At 36.5% G+C, this 14621-nt stretch overlaps 1 protein-coding gene across 1 annotated transcript in view; it reads right to left on the reverse strand.

The window, feature by feature from the left end:
• The window catches only part of LOC307054555 (bifunctional heparan sulfate N-deacetylase/N-sulfotransferase 3), a gene marked incomplete at both ends in the record, with an annotated part of 144162 nt that overhangs the window by 62531 nt on the left and 67010 nt on the right, over positions 1 to 14621 (reverse strand). The window contains 2 exons of the mRNA XM_079706319.1: positions 4767 to 4895; positions 9496 to 9681. Coding sequence (XP_079562445.1) covers positions 4767 to 4895; positions 9496 to 9681 — 315 coding nt within the window. The remainder of the gene's footprint in view (positions 1 to 4766; positions 4896 to 9495; positions 9682 to 14621) is intronic.

Genomic DNA, 14621 nt, shown 5'->3' on the forward strand with positions numbered 1-14621 from the left:
TATACAAAGTATCTTGTATGAATTCTGTTGTTTTACTTTCATTGTAATTCACTCATGTGTTACCCAGTTTGAAATAGTCATTCTACTCACCATGTGTAATTGTAATTAGAGAAATACAATTTAGATTTAGCTTTCAGGGATTTGGGTAGGAGGGTATGGAGAGTATGGTGGATAGATGCTATATCAAATTGAGAAACATAGAGACAAAAAGCATTTAATGAAACATGGGCATAAGGGGATTAGCTACTGTTTGTATGGGATGTTTAACAGTTTGATGAAGGAAGTATAATATTGCTATGCTGTCAGGGATTTGCTCCACTTGAATTCCAAACAAGTGTGGTAAGAGCATGAATCTTGTGGCAATCCACAACTGTTCTGGATTAATAAGTAAAGTAAGCACTGACTTTATTATCAAGCATGTTGGAGAGAGGCACAGATATCGGTTGTTAAGGACTCAATACCTAGAGTCTGTTTATTGAACAAGAGTGTAAGCAAAGACTCAGACATTTTGTAATTAGAAATAAGAACACTGGAGAAGGAAGGGGACATCCTTTTTCAGAGCAATAGAATATAATATGGCTCCCAAAAGAGGAACAATCATGTCTAATTCAGAACTATTCCATTTGTCACACTACTTAAGTATTATCACATTTACCTAATATAGGCAGAACTGCAAACTCACATTAAAATGGACAGTATACTCTTAATAGTGTTTTTTTTTTTTGTATAAGTATATATGTCATAAATTTATAGGGTTCTGTTTATTGAGGGCAGGTGCAGTCACTGTGAATTAATATTTTTTGTCATCTTCATATATTTTAGTTCTTAGTACCCATCTACATATTATTTTATATAGGTATGTAAAGTAAAGTAGACTCTTTCTCACTATTTTTTAAAGTATATACAAGGGTACTTGGAGCATTATGAATTGATCAAGAATATTGTGTGTGGGTGTATTACATGTTTGTGTAGAAATATTGTGCTTGTGTGTGTATAGCTAACAGTGACTCTGGGATAGTTCTAGTGGCTCTCTCCCCTGGTATATCCATAAGGTAATTCATTACCTTCCTGAATTAATCAACAAACACTTCAGGGCCTGTTACTTAGCCTGATGGGCTCCAACACCTGATTGAGTACACTGACAGACAGTGTCCATTTCTGGGGGGCAGAATCAAATTAGCAAAGACAATTGAAACTGATAAATAAAAACAGAATTTCATCCATTAGTTTAAAATGGAGAATTATATATTATAGAGGAACTGAAATATTAAAATATATACAATTGGAGGGTCCTCTCCTGGTTATCAGGTTAAATGGGAAGTATTCACCAACTGAAAGATTTATAAAATTGTGCTGCAAATTACTGTTCTAGTGAGTACAAGTTCTTATGATGGACATATTCTTTTCCTATAGTAGGATTTATATAGGAAAGCAAACTATATTCAGGAAGTTGCTGGTTGAGTTTAGAATCAGAAAGGGAATTAGAAGAATTGAATTCTTAGTGGTCCCAGTCTCAGATAGCCTGATGGGCCCACCTCTCAAATGCACCTGAACCTCAGCATCTAATAAAATCTCTGCATCCAACCCACATCCGAGGTGTGTGGCCTGTGACACTGGAAATACTCATTTGGAAAAGGCCAAGGTTTTCTCTCTCTTATGCAGTGCTAACATTGTCTTTGAAACTCTTTGTGTTAAATTTCCAAGGTTGACACTTTTTTCTTTAGCAGTGAAAACTACTTTGGTAACAGTAGAACATTTCAGGCCAGAGAGTTACTCTGTTTAAGGAACATACTTATCTTTGCTGTGATTTATTCTAGTTTAACTCTGAGAGGTACTTCATTGTAACCACCTCTCACCACAATACTGGTAAAAGTTATTGGAATACCTTGATATTATGTTGACATATAGGAAGAAAATTTAGAAGCACATTAAATAAAATCCTGCTTATACTTTCATTTTCAACTCATTCAAATATATTTGAATATATTTAAAAGCCATATGTATATTTCTAATGCACATCTCCCTTTTTGAAGTAAACAGCAAACTCATTCAGCATTCTCAGAAAATGATACTTCTAATCGAGGCCTGGAGTATTACTGAAGCTCACAATGGCTATCTTTCAAATCCACTATAATTAAAATTCTTATCTTTCTTGCAGCTAATATCTACTTTGATTCCATCAAGGGTTTCTCATTCTCATTCTGGCCTAAAAAGAGTGTCATCTGCCAAATTACTAGTATGCCTAACTGCACCTGGACCTTTCTTAATTTTAACACAAACTTTATCTAAACATTTAATTTGGGGATGTAGAATTCATAGGAAACAGACCACTACTTCTCACTCTGTTCTGCAAAGCAAACATCACTAGCTAATGATAGTAATCTTTCCTTGGGTAAGACTTGGGCTGAGTCTAGAAGTGGGCTTCTTAACCACAAATCTCTAGGGAACTACAGTTGTTTCCAAAAATCGTAGTTCACATGCCAGATGAAGTTAATTTGGATTCCTTGCATGTCTTATGGTGTCTAACAAGATCTGTCATTTATTTTGAATTCCAGCATTTATCTGAAAGTAACTGTCTACTGAAAGTTTTCTGAATCAGAAAAGAACAAGTTCATGAAGTTTATTCTCCCCTTTATTCCCTGTGGATCTCCTCAGCAAGACAAACAAAATTGCCAAATATTATTGATAAAGGTCTGAAAAGTAGCAAGGTTTACTAAACTTTTAAAGAGTTTGTTCAGTTATTTTAGTCCAAGTCAGTATCCAAGAATAACATAAGCTTTACCACAAGATCTTTTTTCAATTAAGAAAATACTTTGGGGCTTCCCTGGTGGTGCAGTGGTTGAGAGTCCGCCTGCCGATGCAGGGGACACGGGTTTGTGCCCCGGTCCGGGAGGATCCCATGTGCCGCGGAGGGGCTGGGCCTGTGAGCCATGGCCACTGAGCCTGCGTGTCCGGAGCCTGTGCTCCGCAACGGGAGAGGCCACAACAGTGAGAGGCCCGCGTACCGCAAAAAAAGAAAAGAAAAGAAAAGAAAATACTTTGGTTTTTAATTAGTAAAAAATATAATATTTATTGTAAATCTACTGAACATGAATGATCTTATTTTGAATTTCTTCCATGGTAAATAAAACTAATTTGGTTTAGAAAGTTTTGAAATTACAATACCACCAGGAATTTCTTAAGTGCCAAAGCAACTATTGGTTAAAAAAATCAAATAGATGACTTACTTGTTCACAGTTGCTCTATGATGAAAGGAAATATAAAACATCAGAATTTTACAGATTATAGATTAAAGAGTCTTAAAATTATTGATGAAAATGTTACCATATTAAGAATATTTTAACTGAATTTTCAGTTCATCATTAGGCATTAGTTTAATTCTTTTGCCTGTGTGTTACTGGCTGAATTGATAAAAAAAGAGAACAAAACCATATGAGATGATTCCAAAGATACTTCCATTTGTTAAGAATAGAAAAGTTAGAAGAACCAGATTATTTCTGATATATAACTCAGAATTATTTATATTTTTTGGGGGTATGAAGAAGTTTATTAACTTCAAACCATGGTGATTTTTGGATAGACATGTTGATTTTGCCCAAAGATGAGTTACTCTTACTTCTGTCTCATTTTCTAGGAGCTGAGAAATAGATAGCTATTGAATACCAGTAGATAATGAAAAATATCTGAAATTTTATTTGCAAGACCTGTAAAATTAAGGTCAAGAGAGGGGTCTTTCAAATTTTATTCTCTTTATCCCTCTCTTCTCTAACTTTTATGCTGATAGAATTTTTTTCACATTTGGAAAATTACATTTTTTTTTTCATCTTGAATATTGCTAACATCAGGGACAAATTTACTATAAATAAATACACCTTTACTTTTTTTTTTTTTTTTTTGCGGTACGCGGGCCTCTCACTGTTGTGGCCTCTCCCGTTGCGGAGCACAGGCTCTGGACACACAGGCTCAGCGGCCATGGCTCACGGGCCCAGCCGCTCCGCAGCATGTGGGATCTTCCCGGACCGGGGCACGAACCCATGTCCCCTGCATCGGCAGGCAGACTCTCAACCACTGCGCCACCAGGGAAGCCCCAGCTTTACTTTTTATGTCAGTGATCTTCAGAAGGGAAATAAAAATCCCTTCTTTTCCTTATACACCTTACTTCAGTTAGTTCGTTTTCTATACAACTTTATAACACTGGCCTCAAGCAGAAATAAGTACAAATGGTTCATTTGGGAGCTGGCACCCTAGTATTAAGAAGTAAAGGAGGAAGAACAGTAGCCCAATAAAACAGGCTGCTCTGCCCTGGCCTGAGATGCAGCAAGATAAGATCTAATGTGAATGTTCCAACAGTGACCCTATTTGCTTCTCTAATTCCTCTCCCATTTTGCTTCTACTTTTATTTTAAATAAGAAAAAAATAGAATAGTCATCTAAATGAAAAACTGGTCCCATTGGGAATTGGAGAGTTTTATAGGTGAAAAATCTTACTCTGCATAAAAGCAAGAATCTCTAAATTTTGATCACTTTCCAATGCAGAGGAGGGTTTGCTAGAGCACTTCCTTGGCTCTTCCGTAAGTTCCTCATATCATTACTACTTGTAGAATTAGTTTGCCCCCATTACTAGATGTGGTTCCATTTAGTTTTTAACTACTGTTTTAGAACTGAAACTTCATCTTGATTGGCTGATAACTACCAAAACCCTGGCCTGTTTGTCATTTGCCCTGTCATTTTTCATTATTTATTTGGAGAATAACTCAAAGTACTTACTGGGTTGAGGACCACAGTGAAGAAAAGTTCACCTCCTTGGATACTCTTATCCAGCTCTTTAGGACCTCCTGGATATTCTTTATAGAAAATTGTGTGAGTGAAAAGCCCACAGGTTTGTCTTGGAAGAACCTGAAGGAAGAATGAACAGGTAAAGAAAAATTTCCTTTCAACCAATTAATATGTTGAAACTTAGCTTTTTCCCTCATGGAAAATAATGTACAAGCTGGTGTCATTATTCAACTCTTAACTAACACCCCCAAAGTTCTTCACAATGTGGGAAAGTGGGGATGACATCACTACAGCAGGAATACTGAAGAGAGTGGAAGAAATATGTTAAAACTAAGATAGACTTTGAATTATTTTAGCCACTTATCTATTTTAAATCTCCAAGTCATTACTTCTGTTTTGAAGCCTAGTATGTTCCAGCATCTTAAGAAATAAAACAAACAAACAAAAAGTAAAAATTAGACTTTAAAAATACTGGACTTGCCTGTGCTGCATTGTAATTCTAGTAGGCAAAATTTTTAAGGATAATACTTCTGTCAAATTCTACGCATGCATTAGAAAATGAAGTCAATTATTAACTTAATGTGATTCTTAGGAAATGACATTTTAAATTAGAACAAATATTTGAGACACAAATCATAGTTCCTGTTCTACTCTGAAAGGACTACTGTAGGTTGTAGTAATTGCCCCGAATTCTAAGTCTGAAGCCTGCCAGTTCCAAAAGTAAGAAAGAGATGATGCATTTGGTTAGTAATTTTTATAAAGTGTCAGAAACAAAATGATAAAAAGGTCACTCAGTAAAAAGTCTTATTTTCATCCTTTGTATATAAAAGCCATTATTTACTTCAGTTATACATATTTGTGATAAGGATTTTTTTTCAAATTCTTACAGCTTTCCTGGTAAAATATCAGTACAATTATAAAAGAAGGGCTGAACAAAAGCTGTGCAAGATGGTACAAACTTTAGCTAAATTTTATATAATGACTTCTTTATGAAGTCATTACATAATTGCCTTGAAGTAGCAGAAAATGAATTAGTATACTTTGGAGGGATACAAGTTTTATAGAATCTTACACAGGCAGGTCTTCTGTTTATTGTCCTAAGCAAATGGATCTTCATTTTTTTTTTTTGTCTTGATTCTTAAAGCACAATTGATTCAGTAAGTGCTTTCAAAATATTACCTGTACAGGAATCCCCATGTTTTGCAACCTACTAGAAATATACTGAATATGTATTTAATAAATTTCAATCTAGTCCTTGGAAAGTTTTCTTAGAAAACATAATTCCCAGCTCAATCAATAAACTACATATTCAGTGTAAATCAAAACTGTATCTATCCTATTTATTTTGGTAAACTGGTGAAAGTTATATCCTTAGAAGCTATTTTATCTTGATGAAATCATTCCAAGAACTTCAGTTTAATTGCAGAGTATTAGCTCTGATGATGTTTATGTTTAAAAGCATTATGCATTCTCATAACGTTATGCACAAAATCAACAACAAAAAAGAACTAAGTGCAGAGGCATTCTAACTGAATCAAATATATCCCCTAACAATTCATGAACATGTAATTTCCTGGAAATTAAATTTTACATAGCAGCAAATACTTATTCAAAATTCTTTGCAAGTCCAGGTGGGAGAACACAAAGATATAGCCTTTATATTCTTGAAGGATTTAAGGTATATTGGGATAAAGAGAAATACCCCAAAGCTAAATAATGAAATGCCTACATGTAATTAAATGCCAGGTTAGTTTTACATTTTAACGTGCATTATTCTGAATCGCTTTTAGGATTCAGTTTGAATATCTTGCTTGAAAAACTATGGCAACATACAGAGCCAACTTTGGGATTTGATTGCCTAGCTGATTCTATGCAAAAGGGAGAGAGAAGTGAAAAGAAATTTGAATTTCATTTATTTCTCAAATTATTTGAGTTTGAACAGAGGGAAGAGGAAGTGTCAGGCTTTACCCTGCAACTCTGGGGAGGATCACACTTGCTGAGAGGATGAGTCACCATGAGCCCTAGGATGGTCAGTGGACCACCAAAGGAGGCTGAGGAGATCATCAGAGTGTAAGAGAAGAGGGTCATATCCCATTGCCTTGCTCCCTAAATCCAGTGCTACAGGACACTGAACATGTTCCTTGAAATGGCTCTCTTGTGTTAGAGAAGGAATGAGAGGTTTTAGGCATTCTGCTGTGAACTGCTCTCTAGAACTGTTTCTGGGAGTGTAATGCTGTCAAATTCAAACTTTGAGATATTGATGAGCCCCTGGAAACCTTATAGCTCCTGACAATAACTAGGAGATGGTTATGAAAGCCATAGTCATAAGAATCTCGGCCAGTGGACTTAAAGCCAATATCCTGTACATAAGGCTTGAATCTAGCTTTTATGTTCCTAATGGGGTTACAAGAGGATGTGTTATCAGAATTCAGAGGAGAATAAGATCAGTGTAGGCCTGACCTAGGTATTGAGCTGCTATATATATACCAAGGTGCTTTACATTAAATTATATAAGATATGGAACTTGATACTGAGGAATAAAGGGAATAGGAATAGGTAGAGAGTGATCAGAAAGTGGTCTTTCAAGGTGGAAAGAATGACAAAGGTATAGACACAGTGATATTGCTGCAGACCTTTTTGTCTGGACTGAGTCTGTGTTAGCTACGGGACAACAGGAGATGGAAAGGTAGACAGTTTAAATTGTTTTCAGGTCCCTGAAGAGCAAGTTAAGGCGTATGGAAATAACTGGAAAGAATCAGGTTAGGAAGGCAAGATGAGGCAGCATTTTAGGGTTAAAAGGTTGGCACTTTCCATGGTATGGACTGCAGTGAGTGGTGGATAGAAGCTGTAAATAAATGAAGTAGAAACCAGCACCATGGTTTACAAATGAAAGTCAAGGCAGTGAATTAGGCTGTGGGAAAGGAAGTGAAGTTTAAAAATATTATGAAGGAATTATTGACGGAATGTAGAGACTGATTGGAAATGGGGGGGTCAGTGTGATGTTCAAATTGCAGAACTGAATTAGGGATAGCAGGACCAATAGCTAGTTCGAAGGGAAGATAATAAGTTTCATTTAAGGCCTTATAAGTTTGATTTGTGAATAGATCATCAAAACCCAGTTTCCCTCATTCATATAACAGGGTATGGGTGTGATCTAAGTAACGTTTGTTCCTCAGTTCCCTGCTCTTTTTTCTTTGCAGTCTCTCCCTAGGAGGGCATATTGGCTATTGTGGTCTCCACTTACAACTCTATTAGGATGACTTCAAGCCCTGTCTTCTCCAACTACACATCAACTTGGAACATTTCCCATTAGGAAATTCTCATACAAGGGTCCACAAAGCAAACAGAGTTTCCACAGATTGCTGCATAAGTGGAACCTCAGGGACAGTTCCCTCAAAACAGGAAATCTGTTAGAGCCTTTAATACCTGCCAGATTCATGTATTTATAATACAGGTAAAATATGTTTTCAGGAGAAACAAAGATGAACATATGTCATGGGACATATCCAAGCAAGTTTTCTGGCACTACAGAGAGAAACAGAAACAAAAGAGAACACCATTGAATAAAGTCCTTGGAGACTTAAGTTTATTATTGTACTAAGACTGCATATGATTTAAACATGACAGGAGAGTACTGGCATACTTTTAAATTATAATATAACCCAAGTCAAAAGACTGGCAGCTTGCGGCACAGTGAGTTCATTTTCAGTAAGGAGGAATGGCAGGTGGGATAAAATGTGGCCATTATGTCCCCATATAGCATTTACAACAGTTTTTATTGAGGGAAAAGTTAAGGTGGAAGTTGATCCAAGTTCATTATCCTATCTGTAGTAATACAAATGTCATTATCCAATCTGTAATTTTTGCCGACATAGGAAAACTGTCTGAAAAGGAAGTCAGTTACACCTAATTCTAGAAGGTAGACATCTGTTCAAACACAGTTTGACAGTGTGATGGTGCCTGACCACATAGTGTTCTGTGTGGTGTTCCTTCCCAGCGTGTGTCTAAATCAGGAGGCCTACTCCTAACTTCACTAGTGCTCTTTAGATTTTCTGATTTCGGAAAAAATTAGGATTTAATTACTTACTTTGAGAGGTCTCACAAAGTATTAGGTAATAATATATCTTGACAATATACATTTGTCACCAGTGTAAGAACACAAAACAAAATGGAGAAGCTCTGGAGAGAATTCGACAATGGATAGAAATGACTTCATTAACATCATCTCTCATTTGTACTCTATATTATGATCTGTTAATGATTATGCAGGATATGTGGCTTCTTGTTGTAAATAGTTTTTTGTTTTTTTTTTTTAGTCTGATATGATAAAGAGGATACAGCCTGGCAAGAGCGGCATGGTTTATATATAGAGAGATGGTGTTCGTTTTACATGCTAAATAACTTTTTGAAGAAATGATGGCTTCTGTAAATTATCTGCAAGTTAGGTGTAATGTTTCCTTAGTATTTTAATGTCAGTGCCTGCTTAATAGCAAGAGTGTTAGTCAAAAACATTTTAAAGTTATATTTGAAGAATTGAAAAGAAGTGACTTTGATGAAAACGTCCTTTGCTTGGGTATGAAAAAAATATGTTTCCTGCTGCGTGGAGCATTTCCTTCTGTTAAGCTTTTAATATTTAGTTCTTCTCTTTTGTTCTTTCTTCAAATGAGGAATTAAGTCTGGCAGAATGAGGTCTACCCTATGCATACCAGAGGAAGCTCACCATGATGTTTTTGTGGATGAAGCCCCTCCGGTATCTAGCTGGTTTCAGGTGTGGGTATTCTTCAGTGCTGGTGATTCTAATATTCCAAACCTTCTTCCAGGCCTCGTACAGCTGAATGTGTACAGGGTAGACGCCCGAATGGTGAGGGGCCACCGCGTAGCCCATGTCAGTAGGAATGCCATGCTCCTAAGGCCAAGCAAATGTTAGTTAGCATGTGGGAAGATTTATCTGGATCCTATTTTTATCCCAGGATTTTCAAATGTACTATAAATACATTTGTTTCACTCCATCATTACTTAATTGTATGGCAAAATTAAAGTGATAAACATTAAGACTTCTAGACTTCATGAGGCCTGATAGCCACTCCACCAGTTTTGATGATGATACATGTGTGATACATGTGTGTTTAAGAGGTGATGGGACAGGACATTTAATGAATAATGTGAAAGAGCCTGCATTCAGTGCATCCTGCCACAGTCACCTGTGACTCACCTATCCTCACGATCTCAGTAAGTTGAATGACAAACACTCGCTACAGACAACACTCAGCACTCCCCACAAAATAAAACCAGCATTTCTTAGAGGGCAGAACACATTCTGCATTCACTAGACTTGCTAACAGGATTTTATTTTGTCTATAGCCCAGTTTCTACCAAGTTTGCCATGTTTCTGTTGTTCCCTCAGCAAGAGGGCCAGTAATAGACAATGTTCCCTGCCTTGTTAGAAGCACACACTTTTGATTAGAAAATGTGGTAAAATTTTATAGAGCAATTTTCTTTGAAGCCAAAGCCCTGCTAATAGTGAAAATAGGAGGTACTGAATGAGCCAAACAATCTGGAAATTTAGTTGATTTGAAATCCAGCTTTAGTATATAAAATGAGTCCAGTTTTAAAAAAATCATTTCAAAATTACTCTCTCTCTCTCTCTTTCTCTCTCTGTCTCTCTCTCACTACTTCCTCTATTCACTTGGTCCTGACCAAGTCTGGAAATTCTGAAAATAAATCTACGTGACAACTAGACTATTTTGGAGAGGACTTGGGGGAACTTTGTATAATTGTGATTATTCTTCTTCATTTGAGATGGTCCATTATTCCTGATAAAGTCTCTTTAGCATAAAAGATGAGATGTCTTTTATTAAAAGAACACTCATGGTGTCAGTAGTAGACATGTATTTTTTCTCCTGAATGATATTTTATTTTTCTATCTGTATTTTTCAACTGCTTTATATTTTTCAAAAGTTCTACCCAAATAGACTTCCTCTGACTTGGTCATTGCTTGTCTTCATGCCAAAGTCCAATTTCACATACAAAGAACCATAGTATTAAGCTTCTAAATGCACTGAGTTGTAGAAATATGGATATGGAAGAAGTGGAAAAGGCATGGCTAGCTTTGTTTCTCAACCTAACTAACAGGAGGTGAAGGAAGTGTATGAGCACTTGAACGCAGAAGGAACAAGGGTTGCCATTACCTAAGTATCTGTCAGACTCCTTCAATACGGCATAAAAGGCTCACAACCAACCTAACATAGCCGATCTCCTGTCAGCATTCATCCTCCCCACCCCAGTTTCTGATGATTTCTTTCATGTCTTTGCTGTACACTGTACATATTGTCCACCCAACTGGAATGCCCCTTTCCTCTTATCTTGTAAACTGTTCATCATTCAAAACTCAGCTCAGACAGTTGTAGTTGAGGATGCTGGAAAGGGGAGATGCCACACTGTTGCTAAGAGGAAGAGAATGGGTGGAGTAGATTATACTTGTGTTCCTGAAGGGTGAGAGGGAAGTTTCATGTTCTTCATTTTATTTTCATCTTTGTTAGAAATTACCATAACTAGGCAATTATTATTATCATTTAGAATTTCACCACAAAGTGAATTGAAATATCTCATTGCTTTCTTTCCCCCGTTTTTAAAAACTCTAAGGCAATTTTTTTCAACTAAAAATTACATACCAACACATACTTTGTGTTAGAAAAGGTCAGTGAAGTATTCATCTGAAGTGGTTTAAGAATGGGGTGCAGTTATAATGGAACAGTTGAAAGAAAATGAATTTCAATCACAGAAATTTAAAGAAAAATTGTGAAGAATTATGGGTTATCAGTTTTTAAAAGGGTATAGGAAGAAGCAAGAATGAAATTCACAATGACAGGAACTACATTATAAAATTCAAATATCTCCAAATTTGTGAGAAATTATGCTGACAGAAAGCTCAGGGTAGTTTTAAATACCTGTAAGTGGTGAGCTATCTCTTCAGAACACTATGTAAGAAAAGGACGGTCCAGCACAGCAGAGACATTTCCCTTATTTTGGAATATTCCCAAATATTTGCAAACCATCGTATACAAAATTTGTGTTTTTCTTTTTAGCTTTTAACACTAAAGAAATACTGAGGTTTTTCAGTCTCATCTTTTATTTGTGTGCTGGTGCATTGTGGCACAATGGCAGAAAACTCCCCTCCTGGAGTCAAACACAACTGGCCATGTCACTCTTGCATTTACGAACTGTGTGGCCTTTGGAGAATGATTTATGACCGCTAAGCCTCATAAGAGGTTAAGAGGAAATTAAATAATATAATACACGGAAAGCATTTAGTGCAGTTCCTGAAACATGATACACATTCAATGAATGTTGTTTATTATTGTTGTCATTACTGGCCTGCCTCCATTTTAAAATAAGCTATCATCCTACTTAACTCTAATGTGGAAATTATGAAAATACTGGGCCAACCTTTTTTTCAGTAAAAGAAAAGGGTAGATTTGGGGATTCTCCCTTGTGAGGCTTCTGTGACTTCTATCCCACTATCCCTTCTTGGGCCTGCTTTCCGCCTGATCCAAATACCCGCAACCATGTGCCTCCAGCTTGTGAATCACTGAACATTAGCTAGTAGGTGGTCTCTTTTAAATGAGATGAAAGCAACATAAATTGGCCCCCAAATTTGCATTCAATACAAGGGAGAACACCTGAAATCTTATTGGGTAGAAAACTTGGGGCTAAGATTGCAGGTCTGTATGTTCTGGGATGCAGACTATTATGTTTCAGAAGATTTAGTCCCAATGCTAACTTCTTTTTAAAAAATTTTTTTTATTATTTTTAAATTTATTTATTTAGTTTTGGCTGCATTGGGTCTTCATTGCTGCACGCGGGCTTTCTCTAGCTGCGGTGAGCGGGGGCTACTCTTCATTGCAGCATGTGGGCCTCTCATTGCGGCAGTTTCTCTTGTTGTGGAGCACAGGCTCTAGGTGTATGGGCTTCAGTAGTTGTGGCATGTGGGCTCAGTAGTTGTGGCTCGCGTGCTCTAGAGCACAGGCTCAGTAGTTGTGGCGCATGGGCTTAGTTGCTCCGCGGCATGTAGGATCTTCCTGGTCCAGGTATTGAACCTGCATCCCCTGCATTGGCAGGCGGATTCTTAACCACTGCACCACCAGGGAAGCCCTGTAATGCTAAATTTTTGACTGATTATTCTCTTCCAGATTTTTAAATTTGAAATTAAGTACATTATTATTTTGGACTTGGGGACAAAAATTTTAAAAGAGTAGATATTTTAGCTTAAAAAGTTAATTCTCTTTATTCTTTTTATGAGTCCTTGATTGAAACTAGCATCTTAGATCTAGGAACTCTGTAACCTATGTAAAAATTTCCCTAAAAAAGGAAGTGGACCAAAAAGACTAGGGAATATGGCTATTTACTATAAAATGTATGTTAAATACTTAGAACACAAGTGGGATTAATTATTCTCACAATTGAACCCTTCATCTCCACCTCTCAGCTCTACCAGAAATGCTCTTTCCCCAGGGTTCCTCCATGCCACTAAATGATGTGATTAATTGTCAACCAACTAGTTGCCATGTCAAAAAGATAGAGGCTATTCTTGACACCCGTTTCCTCATTCTCTCCTAAATCTAGTTCATTATCATGTCCTATCAGTATACCTCTAGTATAAATCTTAAATCTATCCACTTTTCTCCAGTTCTATCATCATCATCACCATCACCCTAATCCAATCTACCATTTTATCCCATGGCCTTCAAGCACAGGTTCCTAACCATTCTACCCATTTCCTCTCTTGCCTGCTTCCAATCCATTCTCTACATAGCAGCCAGAGTAATACTTAAAAGACCCGAATGTGACCATGTGACTTTCTACTCAAAATCCTTCCATGGTTTCCCCTTGCACTTAAGATAAAATACAAAATTCTTAGGGTGGTCATGAGCCTTGCATGGTATGACCGTGCTTCTCTCTCTTGCCTCATTTTGCACTACCCTCCACCTTTCACTGTATTTTAGTCACATTAATCTTTTCCCAAAACTCACCAAGCAATTTCCTACCTCAGCATCTTCCCATATGTGGTTTTCCCAGACTGGAATTTCCCTACTCCAGTTCTTCACTTAGATAAATTTGGCACCTCTTTTAGGTACTTTATTCTGTGATACCTTCAGAGAAGCCTCCATTGACAAGTCTCAATGTAAATGAAGTCCACATTAAGACTTCTCTTAGCAGCATTCATTTGTTTTTCATGGTACACAGCACAGTTTGTAAGTGAGTATTGCTTCATATAATTGTTTTTTAACGTCTCTCTTCCTCATTAAACAATAAGCTCCATGAGTTCTGGGTTCTGTCTTATTCACTGCTATATGCCCAGTGCCTTGCCAACAATAAGCAGTCAACAAATATTAGTGAACAACTGTGTGAACTGATTCTGACTACCTTCCTCTCATTCTGACTTTCACTTTCTCAATTATCTCAAACTGTCAGTTCATCTGCAGAATGGACATACGGTAACTCACAGAGAAATTTAACATCTAGATAAGTAATAATTGAAAACACTTTTGAGACTAGTTACAAATGATTCAAGTGAAAAACAGACACTTATTATAATGAATTTATATTTAAATTATACTGTATAGAATTAAAAATTGCAAGATTTTACTAAATTGTTTATTCAGATGTTTCCACATGGAGAATGTGAAGATAACACAATTTTATCAAGCAAAGAGTGATATTTGATATTCAATAATGATATTCAAAATTTGTTAGAAAAACTTCCCCAAAACTAAAAAAAAAAAAAAAAAAAAAAATTGGCATTTAGGTATTTGAGAAACACAGTAACTTCATTCCTAAAGAAATCAT

Source organism: Hyperoodon ampullatus, assembly GCF_949752795.1.
Source record: "Hyperoodon ampullatus genome assembly, chromosome: 1".
Classification (NCBI taxonomy): Eukaryota; Metazoa; Chordata; class Mammalia; order Artiodactyla; family Ziphiidae; genus Hyperoodon; species Hyperoodon ampullatus.